The sequence below is a fragment of the Phascolarctos cinereus genome, unplaced genomic scaffold (assembly GCF_003287225.1).
Source record: "Phascolarctos cinereus isolate Bilbo 61053 unplaced genomic scaffold, phaCin_HiC Scaffold_2;HRSCAF=192, whole genome shotgun sequence".
Taxonomy (NCBI): Eukaryota; Metazoa; Chordata; class Mammalia; order Diprotodontia; family Phascolarctidae; genus Phascolarctos; species Phascolarctos cinereus.
The window spans coordinates 356,949,848-356,970,445 of NW_027555625.1; the positions used below are offsets into that span (position 1 = coordinate 356,949,848).

Genomic DNA, 20,598 nt, shown 5'->3' on the forward strand with positions numbered 1-20,598 from the left:
CTCCTCTAATCTGCTTATTATCACCCTTCATGTGTAAACCATGTACTCATTTTGACCTTATCTTGATACATCATGTAAGGTGTTGGTCTATGCCTCATTTCTTCTAGACAGCTTTCTACTTTTCCCAGCAGTTTTTGTTGATGTGAGTGTTAACAATTTTTTTCATGTAACTGGGAAATATTTAATGAAATAAACAAAAATAAATTTAAAAAAATAAAGTAAGCATAAAAAAAGAATTATTAATCTACAAAGATTAGGGTACAATCATGTTTTAGAAGTAAACACCACTGATTTTAACCAGTACATTCTCTTCTCAAAAATGAACTTAAATCACCATACCCACTTTACAGTCAATCACCATGTTCATATATTCATCAATTCAAGCATTCACGTATTAAGGCCAACTATGCCATGTAATGTGCACCAGTAAACTACATTAAGTGGGATTCATGGAAAATGAAAAATACTTGGACAAATATGTTTAAATAAATGGCACAAAAAATAATTATAAAAACATAATCACTTCCAATGATTATAAGCTCAACAATTTAAATTAAAAGCAGAAGATATTTACTCCAAAAGATATGCATAACTCAAATGCTTTTTCAGAAGCAACGTATAATGCTTTACTTCATTATCTATCTAAACATGAAACAATACTCACACAAGAAAAGTGGAGAGTCATGAAAATAGGGAAGAGACATTTAGGCAGCATGTTATTTGTAGGCTAAACTTCTATCTTAACTAATATCAAACTGCTTGCAGAATAGTGAACAAATGTCTGAAAACACAAATATAATCTGAAATCAGATAATCATCCAAGTTTTCAATAACCAGAATAACCCTCCACTTTGAAAGTAAATCTGAGCCCACAAAAACAAAATATCAATTGAATAATGAATAACCCTGCCAAACAAAATGAAAGCTATATTCTCCCACACTTTGAATAGAAATTAACAAAATCAACCTTAAGATATCATAGGAAATGTCTAATACACATACACATACACACGCACGCGCGCACACACACACACACACACACACACACAGAGGTGACGTTTTCTATCTACACCACTGATTTTAACCAGTACATTCTCTTCTCAAAAATGAACTTAAATCACCATATCCACTTTATAGTCAATCACCATGTTCATATATTCATCAATTCAAGCATTCATGTATTAAGGCCAACTATGCTATGTAATGTGCACCAGGTACAGGGGAAGATGCGATATGTACTATATTATAACCATATACGTTGTCACTGAAATGCATTCATATTGGTTGCAGTGACAGACTATAAATAATGATCAAAATAAAATTGTGAATTTTTAATATAGGATCTTTATAGAGCCACATGCACTTCTAGAATTTTAAACTCAGGTTGCAGATGTTAAAGAAATCTACACAGGCATGATAGAAACCATCTGGTAAATATCACTTAGAAACATTCTTAAAGTTTGGGACAATTCCATCACAATAGTACACAATACATTCTTATCCTGTAACAAATTTTTTAGAAAAAGATGAATTGTGGTCCATGAAGAGCAGAATTAAAGTTCTTTATCCACCTGAAAAGAAAATTCCCTTGTTGATCACCACAAAGACACACTGCATAGAAATTTAGATATGATAGCACAGATTAAATTTTGTTCACCTAATAAAATTGACTCTTTTGGAGGAATGTAAGATTAAAGCCACAAGTTCAATTAGTTAAGAGGCAGTACACAGAAAGGACACTGCACCCGAAGTTAAAAAACTTTGGTCAAATGCCAGTTCTGCCCCTAACTAGCTCTGTGGCCTTGGGTAAGTCAAACTTTGCTGTGCTTCAGTTTTTTCACAGGGTTGTAAGCAAAGTGCTATATAGTAAAGTAACAAATAAATGGGAACTATTTTTGAGTTCAGGATCTAAATGTAGAACTGGATAATGATATGATCATTCCTCTTCAGAGCTAGAAGACACTTGACCTTTGGGGCCATGTAGTCCAAACACTGATAGATGAGGAAACTGGGAATCAGATAGGTCAATTTACCTAACACAAGTAATGAGTGACAGAACTGGGATTCAAATCCAGGTCTTCTAACTACAAACCTAGTACTGTTTCAACTGTATCATGAGAACACAGGTGGTAATTATGTAGAAATGTACAATTGCACACTCCAAGTTACCCTAGAAACTTTTATTTACACTCTTACATGCCACAAATTGTTTCTATCTTATCTAGCAACCTAAATTTTAAGCCTCACAAAGTTGTAATATGAAAATCACTTTGTGAAGTGCTACATAAAACTTAAAGCATTATATAAAAGTGAAATATTTAAAAATTATACATGCATTATATTGTAAAACATGTTAAAATAACTAGTTTTCAGTGAGAAAGTTCAACCTTCATATTACTACATTAAGTCCTATATTTAATACCATTAAAGCCAACCACCTTAATAATTTTGTTTCAGCACTAAATGGCAAAAAAAAAAAAAGTAGCGGATATGAGGAAAGAAGTTAAGGTTAAGGATTCCACATACATCTGCACTTTCAAACTGTTTCCTATGGGCTTTTTTTGATGGACCTCCTATTACATGTTGATGCTAACACCTTGAAAAATGTCTACACTAGAGAAATATGCACACATCATGACCTCTGATCAATTACAAGAAATACTCTGAAAATACTGCATACCAAGGGACAAGGGCCTACTCTAAAATCAGATGACACATGAGGCATAATTCCAGAGCCAATTAAAAAGAATAATCAAAAAGTGGGCTTTCAATTAAACCCAGCTACCCTGGACAATTCACAAAATAAAATACAACACATTTTAGAGAAGACTTGAATACAAAGCTCAAGCTGTAAGAGAGAGCTGTAGAAATTTTCCTTCTGGATTACTGTAGATCATCAATTTAGGAAGGCAAAACAAAGACATAAGCTTTTAACTACCTAAGTTATTCAGGTTTTTGTTTTGGCTTGTTTTTTGTTTTTTTTTTAATAATCACAATCACAAACATTGATGACAAAGGTTCATAAAGATTTCTCCATTCAAGGCAAGTTAGCTAGACCAACAATGTTTGATGCCTAAAGAAAATAAGTTCTAAAAGTCAGAACCATTAAGGCTTCTATTATCTCCTGCTTTCTTCAGAGACCTGAAATTAAATTCCTTTCTCAAATATATTCAAATATTATAAGGTCATGGTCTCTCTGTTTCCATTCTCTTCAACCTCACTCAACAAGACTGAAAGATGTTCAATCAGGTTACGCGTGTTAAAGATACACTCACTTCTTTCTATACCTTGCATACACTACTTTTAAAGCTGAACTTTAGGCTTAGGTTGAGAAGAGAATTCTCCATCCGGTAGGGTTAGGAGAAACAGAGTTGGAACTGGATCTGGGTCAAGGATGACAAGGTTCTGCAGGGTTGTCTTACTGAGGTGCAATCAAGTGACCATACTAAAATTCAGTTCAATAAAAAGCAAGCAAAATTAAATGTATGCCCACGAGTTTAGGCATTTTATGGTATTTCTAAAGACTTGAGTCCATCAACCCATCTACAACATTTCTCTCTTGGCTGTTATACGAACTTCCAGGAGAAGATATGAGCAATCAGACTTAAAAGAGCACATGAGTTTACCCTAAGTTCCCCACAGATTCCTGTTAAGTCCAAACTCATGACTCAGTTCACAAATCAGACAATGTCTCAATTTGAAATTCAAAAAAGTTAAGACTCATCCACCTCAACCAGAACAGGGACACCTTCACCAATAGCTGCTTTTTATCTATGCCTCTACTTTTTGAATCGCATGTCAAAGAACACCCCTAGAAACTCTTAAGGAAGTATGAATGAAATGGAGAAGGGGAAAAAAAGAAGAGAACACTGCATTACTGGAAAAATCATAATCTCCTGGATATTTTAGCTCATCTTGGATTTTTACAAAATTTTTCATCATTACAAAATCCTATATCTTGGGGCAGCTAGGTGGTACAGTGGATAGCCCTAGATTCAGGAGGACCTGAGTTCAAATCCAGTCTCAAACACATAACACTAGCTGTGTGACCCTGGGCAAGTCACTTAACCCCATCGCCTAGCCAAAAAAAAAATTATCAAAAAAAAATCCTATATCTTAAGGAGGATGAGACAACAGATGACTAACCTATAGATGAGTAATGCAATGGCAGCCACGAAATTCCCCCCAAAATAGTCAAAGAATATATATGAACAGGCAGTTTTCAGAAACAGAAATCCAAGCTATCAATAACCATACCTAAATCACTAATAATTAGAGAAACGCACATTAAAACATCTCTGAGATACCACCTCACACTCCTCAGATTGGCAGAAAAGTGACAAATGCTAGAAAAGCTATGGGAAAACAGACATACTGATTCATGGAGCTGTGAACTGGTCTCGCCATACTGGAAAATAATTTATGGAACTACTCTTAAAAAGTTATTAAAACTCAGCAATACAACTATTAGTTCTATACCCTCAAAGAAAAAAACAAAAAAAATAAACAAAAAAAAGAGGAAAAGAACCAATATGTACAAAAACATTTATAATAACTCGATTTGCAGTGGCAAAAAATTGAAAACTGAAGGGGTGACCAAAAATTGCAAAACAGCTAAACAAATCTTAGTATATTAATATGACAGAATTCTATTTTGCCGAAGAAAATTATGAAGGAGATGGTTTCAGAAAAAACCTGGAAATACTGGTATAAACTGCTGCAGAGTAAAGTAAGAAGAACCAGGAAAATAATTTCTACAACAGCAACAGCATTATAAAGACAATCAACTTTGACAGACTTAGGAACTCTGATCATCACAATGAATAGCCAAGATTCCAGAGGACTCAGCATGAAACAGGTTACTTACCTCCTGAATAAAGGAGTGATAGACTCAAGTGTGAAAACTGAGATGGGGTGGGGAAGGGGGGAGGTGAGAGGATTTGGACATGAACTGTTGAGATTTTATTTTACTTGACTCTCCATTTTTGTAATCGGCATTTTGCTATTCTTGCTTGCCCAAATTTTCCCAATTGGGGATGGGAGGAGGTGAGAGGGAGAAAAGGCAGATCTTAACTTCAAAAAAAAATTAAGAAAAGAAAGAAAAAGAACTTTAAACAAATGTGCTCTTTTTAGATGCAGGGATTAAACAACATAAAGTTCTCTTTTTGAGTACGCATATTCAAGATAATTTTGCTCACTCATGTAACCACAGTAATTAACACTCTCAAGTAAATATACCCAAAGAACCTAGAAAGGCCATGATCCAGGCCTTATGAAACTAGTTAGTGATCACAAGTACTTGAGCTTCTTTTTAAAAAAAAAATGTGTATCACAGTAGGACTCTTGATCCTGTCTGGAAAAAGGATTAGTTCCATCATTATTTTTGGCAACCTAGAGTCGGACAATATCACACTTAACCAGAAGAGGGGGATCATTCTCCTCAGCACCTTTTAGTCAAAAACCAAGCTGTGGGTATTGACCATTTCAGTTTAATATACTGCAAGTCACTCAGTCACAGGAAAGCAAGTCACTCAGCTTCTTGCTTGTGCAGATGAACTCCTTTTGTCATATTCCTCCTTTCCTGCTAGTGAAAGGACAAATGAAGGTGGCTGCAAAGCAATTTTTGCCAACCCTAGAATTCCAGCCACTAATATTACACTTAGAGCCATATGGACACAAATGATACAGAGAAACAAATATAATAGTATGCTATGTACTGTACTGTTTTCCTCAGTGTCTTTTTGTTTGCCTTTTTCCAAGCACTGCTGGGTTGACAAATAAGGAACAGGAAAAGTGTCGTCCTCATAAGATGACAATGTTAATGAATCAGCATACCCTTCGCTCTGTGAAGTTTTTCTGGTAGTAGTAACCACTGGCTCTTGTTCAAGTCTACCTTAAACTGATGGCATAAAATAACAAAGTGACTTAGAAGTTAGGCCTGCCTATAGTCATTAAGTTTCCTCTCTGCAAGACTGACAAAACCTATGACCCTGGTTTCATCAGCATTATACTCTAAAAAAACATTCTTAATAAAAGTAATCTTTTATTTTGCTTTGCTTTCAATGAACAAAAACTGATTTCCTCTTCCTCCTTCCTACTCATTCCAACTATTGGGGGGAGGGAGATGGGAAGAGGGGTCTTACAACAAATATAGTCAAGCAAAACAATTCCAAAGTTTTGACCACATACTAAAACTATGTTTCATTCTGCACTCTTAAACCTGTTAGGAAGTATAGTGACATGCTCTCTCATTAGTCTTACGGAATCACAGTTGGTGATCAGAATTCTCATCTCTTTGAAAGTTGTTTGTTTTTACACTGTCATTATTTAAAATGTTCTTGTTCTGCTCAGTTCATTCTGCATCAACTCATACAAATCTTTCCAGATTTCACTGAAACTATCCCTTGAATATTACAATAATATTCTGATGAAGGCTCAAAATGAAAATTGGCAGGAGGCATCTGAGTCACTAATTTACGAAGCCATTTATAAGTCCATACTTTTGAATTATCCACGTTCAAAACTGACCCAAAAAAAAGGAGGTATGTCTATACAAATGATAATTGTCATGGTAGGGAAGCAGCAGAACAAAATGCCCTCAGCTTTAGAAATAAGAACTCATATTCTATTCTTTCCTCTCCAAAGCAAAAAATTCTTTTTTTAAAAAACTCTCCAAAAATATGTAACTGAATGCTGATGAAATCTGGCTTCATACTCTCAACGTCATGTAGTGTAAAAAGAAAAAGCAGATATCGCCAACAAAATAGTAGAGCTGTTCAGAGCATCTCTCAAAATCAAGAAAACATGTCTTAGCAATTTCTACACCTTATAGGCTAGCTGCCAACACTGAGAAGATACCAACAGTCCTTTGAGAATCACAACCCTCTTACTTAGTTGAGTAAATTCTGGCCAAGGAGAAGAAGTTAAGGAACACATAAGTTCTTTGTATAAGGAAATATATGTTTGCAGAAAATAAGACTCCCCTCCAAAAAAAATACACATTTTAAAACAAATTTCTCAGCTAATATCAAATAGTCTTCCCTCTAAGGAATTCCAATTGCAAAGGGAAAAAAAAATCTTTTTTTTAAGCTTCCTCTCAAGATAAGAAATAAATTATGAGGGGCAGCTAGGTGGCACAGTGGATAGAGCACCAGCCCTGAATTCAGGAGGACCTGAGTTCAAATCCAACCTCAGACACATAACACTTACCAGCTGTGTGACCCTGGGCAAGTCACTTAACCCCACTGCCCGACCAAAAACAAAGAAATAAATTATGAAACTTTTATTAGCCAAATCCTAGTAACTAACCAGAATACTCAGATAACAAGGAGCAGCTACACTCCATTTTTAAGGGAAAAAACCAAAAGCTAAAAAAAAAAAACTCATCATGACTAAACCAACAACCTTCCAGGAAGATAAATAATTACTCTGATCCTTTATCACTGTAACACCAGACACCAAGTGATAATATATGTAAAAAGCACTAAACCAGAGTCAAGAAACCTGGTTTTGGTCCCAATTTTTCCACTAACTCACCATATCAAGTCTCTACTAATGAGTCTCAGAGGTCTCCTCTGTAAAACATAAGGAGAGGAGCTGAAATAAGTGCTTACCACGCATACCAACTGATACAACTTGTGTAGTGATCTTGTTGAAGAAACTAAGAGTTTAGGCTATAATAGACTAAGCCTACACCATATCCCAGAAACTAGACAGGTCAACAGCAGTACTAGTGTCATTGGTCAACAGAAGTGACTTAGTCCTAGAGTTCAAAGACTTGAGTTCAAGTCCTAGGTCTGAAATGTACTAGCTGTGTTGCATAACTTTGGTTAAGTCACTTTACCTCTGAAACATAGTTCCCTCATCTGGAAAATTATCTGTAAGATAATGCTTTCAATCCTACAACCTGTAGGGTAGGTGATGAGTTTTTTAAAACTACCAATTTAAAAGCTACCCTTAAGTAAGTATGGTAAGTAACAGGATGTGTGATTTCTGTGGCATAATAGAAGACCCAGGTTCAAGCCCCACCTCTGAAAAGTCACTTAATCTCTTACTGCTCTTGGCAGCAAAGACTAAGTTGCAGAGAAGTAAATATCATAAAAGCTTAAAAATAAAGGTCTACAGATGAGTGAGAATTCACCAAATCTTGGTATCAAAATTTGATTATATTCCACAGGAAAAACAGGCAAGAACAGAAAACAAAAACATTTTAATTTTTCAACAAATATTGAAGCAGATAACATACCCTTTGCAGTATGGTACCCCAGAAAAGAGCTCCGATTTGGCACCAGAAGCCCAAGGTTCACTCCAGCCCTGGAGTCATCTTCCTGTATAACTGGGCAAGACACTTAACTTTTCTCATCATCCCACACTAGACAGCCTCTGACCAGGTGATCAAGAGTAGCTGTTCAACACAATGCCAAGGTCCACAGCTATGTCTAACCTCACTCTGAAACATTCAGGTTAGCTGAGGTCTTAGAGTACCATTCTCTAATAAGCCCTTTCTCTTTAATAAGATGCTTTGGCTAAAGTATTATCACCTCACACTAACTCTCCAGTATTCATTTCTTTAAAAGTCAAAAGCAGTCAAGCAACAGAGACTCAGAAATTAACAGACCTGTATGAAGTCATTCATGGGCCAGAAGAATACTTCCAACCCCACAGAAAGAAATACAGTAGCAAAATACCTTCCCACAACTCAAACATTTATCAAGCTCCCACTACTTAAAAGCTAGTGCACAAAGTGCTAGGGAAACAAAAACATGTGATGCCTTCAAGAAGCTTACATTCCACTGGAGGCATACAACATAATCCACAAGCAAATACAAAGTATGTATTAATTAATACAGCGATTTCCAGAGGGAGAGCATACTAAAGGTGGGGAAAAGGGAGAGAAGGGGAGAAGGAGACAAGAAAAGGTCTCAGGTAGGCATCTGAGCTCTGGTTTTTGGGTTGGTTTTTTTTTAAGGCAACTGGGAATTCTGTGAGGAAGAAATAAAAAAGAAGCACATTCCAAGCATGGAAGTCCACTCCTACAAAGTTAGAAGAGATATTGTTGTGTTTGGTAAAGAGCTAGTGGCTGGTTTAACTAGAAGAGACAACAAATGCCTGAAGAGGGTCAAAGTATCTTTCATAATTGCTGTTGTTCTGTTGTTTCAGTCATGTCCAATTCTTCATGACCCCAGTTGGAGTTTTCTTGGCAAGGATACTGTAGTGTTCTGCCATTTCCCTCTTCAACTCATTTTACAGATGAGAAAATGGAGGCGAACAGGAATAAGTGACTTGTCCAGGATCACACAGGTAGTAAAATGTCTGAGGTTACATTTGAACTCAAGTCCTCCTGGCTCCAGGTCCAACACTCTATCCACTGAGTCACCTAGCTGCCCAATCCACAATTGTTACTCAAGACTTAAATGTATCAACATAATTCCCTCAAAATCAGTTCCCCTTAGTACCCAGCTCTTGTGTTATTCATACTGGTCTCGGAAAGGCTACTACATATATACTAGAATGGGAAAGGGAAAGGGTACAAAGAACAACCTCCTGACTACCACTTCTTGAAAAAGACTTCAGATTTTCACTTGACAGGTTTATAAATAATACTTTCTTCATAAACTCTTTAACCAAAGCTCACAGTTTTCTAGTAAAGGGCTTTAGTACATACAAGCAAGTCTAGTAGTATGTCTCATTTGTAAGACAACAAAGAGACATAAATGGAACTGGTAAGGAAAAAAACTCTCCTATACTTTTACTGAAGTCTAATTTTTTTCAAAATTAAACAAAAACTTGATATAAATATAAAGTCACCTTAAAATTCCCTAAATTTGTACTGTTCTGAAAAAGTTTATTCACAGCAATTCTCTCAACAAACTTCCTAATTCCTCCAATGTAAAAAAGCAGAAAAAATGCTGGATTTGAAGTCAGAGGGCCTGCATTCAAATCCTGGTCCTATCACTTAAGCAAGCCACTTGAGCTCTCTGGGACTGCAAGCTCTAAGTCTATGAACTCTATATTATGGCTTTCATCAGCTTTCATCAGAATAAAGACCTCTGATACTAAAATACAAAATACTCAGACTTTATGAATCACAGAGCAAAACCTCATTAATTCAGACACTATACTACCTAGGAATTCCTATGGCCCATGACTAGATTTAAGGTTTTCAGTGGTTTACTTTTTTAAAAAGATTTTTTGTGTTTTTATTGGTATTGGGTAAGAAAAAAGATCTTCTTAAATAAATTCAAAATGTACTTATCTAATTCAGCAAAACAAATCTTTAACATGATAACATGTCTATGTCAGAGATTTTGTGTATAGTTATATACACTAGAAAGTAGCAGAATTGTTAAGTCAAACTTAACTAATTTAGATTTACTTATTTGAATTAATCAGTGAGGTTTTACATTAATTTAAATTATTCTTCTAAGAATGATATTTTATTTTTAGGTGAACCAGAACTCATTGCTGAAGACCATAAAAACCAGCATTTTAAAATATTTATTATATGCAAGTTTTTCTCTTCTGAAAAGTATATCATAAAACATATTATTTTGTACTAAGAAATCAACTAAATTTACTTGGGCTAGTGGTAAATGTAAACTGAATTAATTTGTACAATGTATTTAAATTAAGCTTTGGATCTTCTATAATACTTAATATAATTCCAGGGGGAGAAAAAAGACACAATGCTCAACTCTAAATCAATTATTTCTTCTGTGAAAATTGAATAGGGATAAAGGGAAAGTTCCACACTTGTGTTTAAAAAAAATCAACTTGACAAGCACAAGACAGGGAAGATATGGCTAGGCATGTCCTGTGAAAAAGAACTGAGGGTTTAAGTGAATTGCTAGCTCAAAGAATGAATCAACAGTGTCAACTCTAAGGCAAAAAACTAATGCTTTATAGGCTGCATTGAGAGGTATAGTGTCCAGCATGAGGTAAAAAAAACTTAGATTTCATTTCACCTTGGCCAGACCATATAACTAATCCATGTGATTCTGGGCACCACGTGTGGAAAAGGTAAACTGGAGTATGTCCAAAACAAGATGACCAGAAGCGTGAGAGAACTAGAGGGCATGACATAGTTCAAAGTAAGGAATTTTAGGTCTATAGAAGAGAAGACTTGACTATGGCAGAGAACATGATTATGACATTAAAATGTCTGGAGATCTCTCCTATGAAAGAGAAATCAGACTCATCCCACTTTTCTCTAGAAAGCAGAACCTGAAATAATGAAGCTGCAGAGAAGCAGACCTAGGCTCAAATTTAAGAGCAAATTTTCTAACCAAAACATTCCTAAAATGGAACAGGCTGCCTCAGAAGGTAATGGATTTCCTCTCACTGGAGGTCTCAAGCAGAAGACCAACTACTTGTTAGGAATAAAGGGAGTCTTGGTCAGGTACAGGTTAGATTACCTGGATTCATGACCTCTTGCAGCTCTTAAGAGTCTGTAAAGCCTAAATTTTACCAAACACAGACTAGTAATTCTAAAAGACAAAACAAAAACAAAACAAAACAAACTGACTTAATACACACCAGCCAGGAGGCAAAGTATCACAGTCAATTTTCAACTCAGTTCTTTCCCAGGTCATTATTCCTATAGTGACTATATTCTACTCCCTTCCCAATCTCAGCCCTTCAATGTACCAATTCAAGCCTACACTAACTGAAATCCTTGCCTCCTCATTATTATCAGCCTTTGACAAGCCCCAATCCTGGATTGCTTCAACCATCCCCCTCCTTTATTCCTATATACCCTTGCTGAACAGAGTTACAAGAAAATGATGGGGACCTACTACAAATTTGTTATCTAATCTCAACTGGGCCCTCACTGAAGCAAGAGAAACATTTTATTTCTCCTTAATTGATTCACTATCCACTCTCCGAAAATTCATCTCTCTCCTCCAGCCTCCTGCTGCACCTCCCCCCCCACCTTCTCAGCCTATAATTTCAATTAATACTTAAACAAAACAAAAAACAAACAAAAACTATTCCCCCAAAATTCTCTCTTCATCCAGATTCATTTTCTCTAAATACCAGCTCCTTCACTCCAATCTCAGATGAAGAGGTGGCCCTTGTTGCCATGGCAAATTCCTTTAGATGTACCTTTAATCCCATTCCATCCCAACCTCTCCAGCAAATTGTTCCCACTCCTACTATCCTTCCCACTCTTATCTTCAATCTCTATTAGTTCCTTTACTGGTGCCTACAAAGATGCCTATGTCTCCCCCATCCTTAAAAAAAGCTCTCACTTAGTCCTAACAACCAGGCTAGCTATCATCCACTTACCTCTCCTTCCCAGTGTGGCTAAACTCCTGGAGAAAGCCATCCACAATAGGTGCTTCCACTTCCCCTCCTCTCCATCTCTACTACATCCTCTGCAATCTGGCTTCTGTCTCAAATTACCAAGGATCTCTTAATTGTCAAATTCAATGGCCTTTTATCAATCCTGATTCTTCTCGACTTCTCTGCAGTATAAGACACTATTGATCACTTTCTGCATACCCTATCTTTTCATGTCATGGTTCTCTCACCTGTCCAACTAATCTCTCAGTTTCATTTATTCTTTCTTTATCCATGTCATGCCCATGGTCCCTCAAGGCTCAATCCTGGGCCCTCTTCTCTTTTGACACTTTTAGCTCCCAAGGGTTTAATTATCATCTCTATGTAGATAATTACCGGATCTACATAGCTATGACAAATCTATTTCCAGAGCTAAAAGTTAAGCATCTCCAACTACCTCATTCAACATTTTGAATAAGATGTCCCACAGGCATCCCAAAATCAGCACATTCAAAATAGAATTATCTTTCCTCTTAACCTCTTCCTCTTCCAAACTTCCCTATCACTGCCTAGGAGATAGGTGGCCTGGTGGATAGAGACTAGGAGTTGGAATCATTAAGACCTGAATTCAAATCCAACCCCAAGTACCTATTATCTATGTGACCCTGGGGAAAGTCTTGCTGTCGCTCAGTCATTTTCAGTTATGTCCCATTCTTCATGACCCCATTTGGGGTTTTCTTGGCAAAGATACTGCAGTAGTTTGCCATTTCCTTCTCCAACTCATTTTACAGATGAAAAAACTAAGGCAGAGTTTATATAATATATAAACCTGCCCAGGACCACACAGTCTGAATAATAAGTCTAATAAGTCTGAAACTAGATTTGAAGTTGGGAAAATGAGTCTTCCTGACTCACAGACCAGCCCTTTATTCATTGTATCACCTAGGTGTACCTGGGAAAAGTCATTTAACCTCTATATGCCTCAATTTCTTCATTTGTAAAACCTCCCAGGTTTATGGTGAGAATAAAGTGAGATAATATTTGTTAAACAATTAGCACAGTACTGGAACATAGTGGATACTTAAAATTCAAAATTAAATTATCACAATTGAGAATACCCTCATCCTCCCCATAATGTTGGCTCAAAAATTCAGCGTTATCCTTCCTCGTGCCAGGTATCCAAAGTGCTGTCAAATCTTGTTTCTAACTTCACAACATCTCTCATATAGTCCACTTCTATCCATTCTTACAACCACAATTCAAGGTCAGGACCCCATCACTTCTCACCTGAAATACTACAGGAGCCTGGGCTCCTGGATTTAAATTTCTTCCCACTTCAGTTCAGCCTCCACTTAGTTGCTAAGATGATTTTTCATGAGTAATAGGTCTGACCATGTCATTACACCTACACAAATTCCAGTGGCTCCCTATTACCTCTAGGACCAAATTTTAAAAAAAAACACCTGTTTGGTTTCAAAACTCTCCATAACCTGACCCAGTCTTCTCCCACTACTCCCCTCCACACACTCTACAACTATACTGGCCTACTTTCAAGTCCTTCTATCTCCCAACTCCATCTCTCATCTCCATCTTCCTATCTATTCACTGGTTGTCCCCTGGTCAGTTAATAAACATTTATTAAGCACCTACTATGTGCCAGGCACTGAACTAATCACTGGGATACAAAGAAAAGTAAAAAGCCTCTGCTCTCAAGCTCACAGTCGAATGAAGGAGACAAAATGAAAACAACTAGGTACAAAAAGTTATATACAGGACAAATTGGAAATAATCAACAGAAGTAAGGCACTGGACAGTCAGGAAAAGCTTCCTACAAAGGTGGACTTTAACTAGGACTTAAAGGAAACCAGAGAAGCAAGGAAGCAAAAATGAGGAGAGAAAGCATTCTGGGTACAAGGGACAGTCAATGAAAATGCACCAGAGCTGGGAGTTTTAGAAGAACAGTAAAAAAGGCTAGAGTCACTGGATTGAAGAGTAAATAGGGGTACAGGAATGTAGGATGTTAAGAAGACTGGTGGGAGGGCAGGTTCTTAAGGGCTTTGAATGCCAAATAGTAAAAGACATGTCGTAATATAAATATACTTTATATTTTATTCTGGAGGTGATAGGGAGTCTCTGGAATTTGAGTAAGGCAATGTTATGATCAGACCTGCTCTTTGGGAAGACCACTTTTACTACTAAGTGGTCAACTCTGTTTCCTGATTTTCCTTCAAGACTGATCTCAAATCCCACACAAGGCATTTCCCTAACCTCCTGTTTTGAGTTACCTTCCATCTACTCTGTATATAACTAGTTATAGTAAACTAGTAACACTATAGTTAACACTAGCTAGTGTCTTCTTCCACATTAGAATGTACATTCTTTGAAAGTAGGGCAGTTTTTTGCCTTTCTTTGTATCCCTAGGGCTTAGCACACTGCCTGGCACATAGCAAAGACTTAAAATGTTTGTTAACTGACATCACTGAAATACATACAACTGGAATACAATAAAGAGAGTATGGTGGCCTTACTGGACTACAGGACAGCAAAGATACAAGACTTTAACAGACTACTCTGAAGTGCGCTAATAAAATTACAGGAGTTTTCACATTTACACAGGAGAAACTACATTAACTATCTCAAAATAATATCCACAACTGAGGAACATAGTTAACTGTAGACTAATAAGTAGATTGGATGGGACAGAACAAGCACTGGATGGTAAAACCGAGATAATTTTCTTTGTGATAGCTGAAATAGATCTAAGGAGAGTAAAGTCAAAGCAAAGAGTTAATGAAGCTCAAGAAAAGACAGCCTAGATCCAAATTCTGAGGACAACCACTTTCTTCAAACAACAAAAAGTTTATTCTAAGTAAAAGGTTCATTTCCCTGTACTGCACTTTCAACTTTCCTATTATTTATTCTGAGCACTAAAACCTTCCTCTCCCAGTGTAAATAGACAGTAATTAAGATGACTTTATTACTGATTTTTTCAGGTAGTACTCCATTGATCCAGCTTAGTTCTTAATTAAATTGTAAGAACTAAATCAACACTGTTATTCATACAATTTCATGATGGAATGATTGTATACCCCAATTGTCTATAAAAAGGGGGGGGTTAATATTATCCCAACTTTATAAGTTATATAGTACCATTAAATACTTGTCAGTATTTAATATAGTATAAATAATAATATACTATATTGTAGATAATAAGAATAAGAGTCTAAAAATTACTGTTTAGCCAGTCATCCCTTCTTTCTTTGCTACCCCAAATACTTCACTTAAAAAGTAACACTTGGTAAATCCAATTTTCACTTTCTCTTCACTGATATCTGGTAGAGAAGCTAAATAAGAGTAACATGACCAAAAACATAGGCAGAAAAAGCAGCAAGGGACCTGGATAATCTTAAAATGAATAAACTTCTCTGAAGAGCAGTTTCCCATGATTATACTTAGCTTGTCTAAAAGAAAAGAAAAAGAATGATCACAAATTCCCCAAAATTAATGTCTCTCCTTTCCCTCTACCCCAATTATTTGTTTTTTTTTTAATTTCCATAAGTATAGATCACTAGGCAAGAGAGTCATTAGTTGTGAAAATTACAATAAGGCCAAACATACAACCTTTAACCAAGCTTTAACCTAGAACCAACACCAACTTTCTGATATATTCACCATATCAGACTGGTAAAGTACTGTTTGAAATTTATTATTACAGTTCAAATTTTTCATTTTTGTTGAAAAATAAATAGCATTCAGAAATGTTTACACAAAACAACAACAGGCATGTTATATTATTTACTAGAACAAGAATATCTACAATGTTTTACTTTTTAAAATAAGGGGCTTCTAGTAAGCCCGTAACTGGTAAATGTTTCCTTGAAAAGTGCTAGGCAGTTAAAAAATAAGCTGTTACATACACTCTTCCATGGGAAAATAAACAGGTCAAACCCTCAAATTGCTAATGATGCAATCAAATATTAAATGATAAAGTCAGACTAGCTGTATTCAGCTACAAATCAAAATTTTTAATTCCTAATAAGTCTGCCACCTTTTCTTGTGGCCTATTCAAAACATTTAAGTAAAAGGTTTCAAAAAGACGTAACCAAAATGTATCAAATTAAGCCAAGATGGTTGCAACTTGTTAAAACTAGAAAATTTGAAAGGATGATTGAAAAAATACACAATATTTTGTGGCTCCTTGGTGACAAGTTCTATTTAAACATGCAAAAGAAATGATGAGCTTGACCTACAAACTGAAGGAAGGGTCAACTGTAACCAAAAAAACAATGTGCTTCCCCTGGTGGCTGACTAAGGAATAGAGTCATGTGTAAGAATGGCAGGGGGAGGGGGGTCCAGCAGGCTAGCTTCCTAAGTCTGCTCTGTCATTCAAACAAATGAGAAGTTACTATAAAAATGGGAGGGGTACATTCAAAATTCACATAATAAAAAATTATTACAAAGTAACATGGAGGCTGGTTTTTTTCTAAGCACAAGCCTTTATGTACTGACAGTATACCTACACAGTTTTAAAGGTTTGTTTTCACTTAAAATAGAAATTATCAAAATTACAAAGAAAGGTAAAATTGCAAGAAAAAAAGCTCATGTCCAAAGTATAGGGGAGCAGGACAAAGTCATCTCCACTTAGTAACTTCAAATATCAAATCACAACAGATATCTAGAACCTTCACTAGTGGAGTAAGAGTTGTACCTATTTCAATGACTGGTCCTATCCTATCAATTTTCTGTTCATATGCTGTGGAAAAGAGGTTATGCATTATTCAAAGAAGTTTGAGCCATACAAATGAAGCAACTCCAAGTCTAAAAACCTTAGCCAGTAAGAGTGCTTCACTTAAGGATCAAGTTTTAAAATGTTATTTTTTTTTCAAATTAAACTTCTTCCTTTTAAGAATTCTATACACCAACATGTCAAGTAAACTGACAAGCTGAGATCCCAAGCATTAAAATCTAACTAAAATTCTTTTGTCTCCATGTAGATTTGTTACTATACCACTTTAAATTATCTTGGACATAACAGCAAGCAGGATATGGTTTCAAAAATGTTCTGTTCTTGTTTCTGGGGGATGAATTTGGGGCTGGTTGTTTTTAGATTAATCTGTTCTTTAAGATGAGATTTTTGATTATTTTATTTTCATAACTTCTCCTCCACTGCCCCCCACTACCTTCACTACCACCCCCAAAGAAAAAAAAATATTTACAAAGAAGTCTCAAAAAAAAAAAGCAAAATGCCACATGAGAGCCTCTCCTGGCTAAATAAGCTTTTCTTCTGCTTTTTCCCTGCAAAGCGCCCTCTGGAAAACCCACTTCTCTTATAAACTGAAACAATATGTATTTTGTCCTTATTCCATCCATCCTTGACATTTCAAAATCAAGGATAAGGAGGGAAGCAATGGCTCAGGAGGCCAGAAAGGAAGAAAAGGGAATCTTGAGTAATAATTGATTGTGTAGGGTTGTCTATTCTATGTGGTCAGTGAAATTTCATTAAGTCCATTTAGCTTGCTAGATGCTACTTCACCACTACCATAATCACAGTGAATGTGAAACTAACCACACCTGAGCCAGAATGGAGTCAATACAATTGCTCCCACTACTACATCCCCGCTATCAATACATTCTCAGCTCTCCGGAGGATAATCATAAGTTACACTGGTATTTCGTGAAGGAGAAATCATCTTTTTTTATAAGTCTAGAGGCACGTTGGCAGAACACGTTCCCCCTCCCCCCCCCTTGCTGTTCTTCCCTTGGACAGCAGGGCGAACACACACAAAAAGAAAGTTGTTGATTTGATCTCCACTCCCTGCCCAAATCCCCTCATACTCCTTAAAATCCACATGACCCTACGTTTTCCTGTAAGATTTTCTCCCCAAGAAATGAAAAGGGTGGGGTGCCTGTCCCTCAATTATAACCCCCACCTGGAAGACTTGTGTGCAACAACCAAGGACATACACACCAGCAAAGTCCCCCCCCAGCACCGTCTCTAACCAGTTTGAGGCTACTACCCTACCCCATCCGTCTCAAGCTCTAGATACCATCCTCTGCCACCCCAAGCAAGGGCAGCTGCCACCCTACGCCTGGAGGACCACCCCCCACCCCCAAGGGTGCCAAACTCACCAGGATCAAAATCGGGGACCACTGCCTGGTACTGGGGTCCGACTCTCATGCCACCTCCTCCTGCGAATAAAGGGGAGAGCGGGAGGGAGTGAGCGAGGGCTCCGGGCAGAGTTTGGAAGCTGGGCAGGAGGGAACGCCGGGGACGCCGGGGCGGAAGGGGAGGGGGAGGGGGAGGCAGGGTGGCAGGGTAGCCTCGGCTCGAGTTTGAGGCTATCACCTACCATGCTCTTCATCACTCGAGGAGCCCGAGCTCGCTTCCTCCCAGGAGTTGGTGCTATTTCCATTGGGCGCCGCGGCGGCGGCCGCTGCCAAACTTTTATTATGGCCATTATTGGCGGAGCCGGCGGCGGCCGAGGCGGAGGCTGCAGCGGAGGAGGCAGAGGCGGCCGAGGCCGAGGCGGAGGCTGAGGCTGAGGCGGCGGCAGCGGCTGCTGCGGAGGAGGAGGAGGAGGAAGAGGAGGAGGAGGCAGCGGTGGCGGCGGCGGCGTTGGCGGCGGCGGCCGAGGAGGCAGCGGCATTATTCCTCCCCCTCCTCTTCCCTAGCACCTCCGGGCCCTTCTCCACCATGGCTGGCATCGGAGGGGACGGCGGGGCGCGGGGAGGGGGGAGCAAAGTGGGGCTGAGGGGCGAGGCGGAGGGGAGGCTCGCCGCGAGGGCGCGGGGATGGGGGGCGCGCCCGCCGCCCGCCGAGGGGACCGGGGGCCCGGGGCTCCGGGGGGCGACAGTTAGAACCGGGGCTGCCCGAAGGGAGAAAGGGCTGAGGGAGAGACTTGTGACGGCTGCCGGCGACGCGGAGCCGCTTCAACGCCCCAGCTCGAAGCCAAGCGCAACTTTCGCTCTCATCGCCGCCAGCCCGCACTTCACTGGCTCAACTACTCTGGGAGCAGGGAGTCGAGGGGGAGGGGGGAAGAGAGAGGGCAGGGGAGGGGAGGAGGAGCAGAGAGGGAGCTCAGCCTAACCCAGCCGGCCAGAGGAAGGCCCCGCCCCGCTCCCGGCCTCTCATTGGTCCCTCCGGGATTTTGGAAGCGCCATGATCACTTCGGTTGGCTGGGACGCCCCGTCCGTCAAAGGGAAGCTGGGTGCGGAAGGGAGGGGGAAGGAGGAGGGGGCGGGCCAGGCGCTTCCGTTGCTCGAGTTCGGTTGACGCGTATAGTCCGCTGTACGTGGTTGAGGGTTTGCAATCTCTCTACGCCCCATGATCCCTCTCTCTAGTCTAGGCAATGGAAAGGACTTAGGCTATCTCCCCCCAACCGCCCTTCCCGATAACACCCACCAACCAACACCCTCTTCTGGCTTCCCCCAAGGATCCCACCAAAGGGCTAAACAGCTTGTTTTCTTCTATATGTAAAAAAAAAAAAAGCTGTTAATGCCGGACTACTTTTTCTCCTCCCCCTTTCAGCGGAAGGTTACATCACAGTTTGAATGGAGTCCATACAAAGAAGAGAAACTAATTGGAAGAAACTAATTGCGCCAATCTCCCTCCTTCCACCTCTATATCTTCTCCAAGCATTGGGGAGGTGGAGAACCAGAGGGAGCAGTTCTTCTGAGGTTGGGTCTATTCCCAAAACAGTATACAAAGTCCCCCCCTTGGGTGAAAAAGAGAAAGTGGGAGTTGAGGGGGGGGTAGTCATCTGAATTGCTGGAGTTGCCCAAATTATTGTGTGTGCTGCGGCCAGAGGGAAAGAGGAGGAGGAGGAGCTTCCTGCTGCGGAGGGCCATCTCCCCTCTCCCTGTTCTTCCTCTGGGCCGAACCCCGCCTCCAAAGGGAGCAGGCGAGGTCCCAGCCACTTTGCGATGTTGGACCTTAGACAGCTGGAAGATTTTTATTCCCTGTTTGAACGACAGTAGCTTCGTGGGGGCATAATGTGTACATCTCTCTCGCACATTCACCCTCCCGGGTCTGGAGTTGCAGAGTTTCCAGTCAAATTGCCTCTTTGTAGCTAGGTGCGGGCTGGTCAGTGTCTTGATACTGTAAATTCCGCTGGGACTGCACCTTATCACAGATTGCATCCTTCCAAACTGTCCCTCATTCTCTGCCTGCATTTCCTCTGTCCCTATCTCCTGCCCTAAGCCAGAAAGAGCTAGGGCAGGGCTGGGGATGGAAGAGGAGAGCTGCTGATAAAAAGTGGTAGTGCTGCTGGGTTTGGGGGTTGAATCTTCCTCCTCACTTGTCCACCTTCCCCCACC

The 20,598-nt window shown here is 39.1% G+C and overlaps 1 protein-coding gene across 2 annotated transcripts in view; it reads right to left on the reverse strand.

The window, feature by feature from the left end:
- Positions 1 to 19,481, reverse strand: part of RCOR1 (REST corepressor 1) — a 123,865-nt gene extending 104,384 nt beyond the window's left edge. Inside the window, exons 1-2 of one of the 2 annotated variants that reach the window (XM_078150399.1) lie at positions 18,633 to 19,481; positions 18,412 to 18,471 (exon numbers count right to left, since the gene is read on the reverse strand). In XM_078150399.1, the coding sequence (XP_078006525.1) occupies positions 18,412 to 18,471; positions 18,633 to 18,987 (415 nt within the window). In that variant the 5' untranslated portion in view covers positions 18,988 to 19,481. The remainder of the gene's footprint in view (positions 1 to 18,411; positions 18,472 to 18,632) is intronic. The other variant, XM_020971167.2, reaches the window with a different exon arrangement.
- Between the last annotated feature and the right edge of the window lie 1,117 nt (positions 19,482 to 20,598).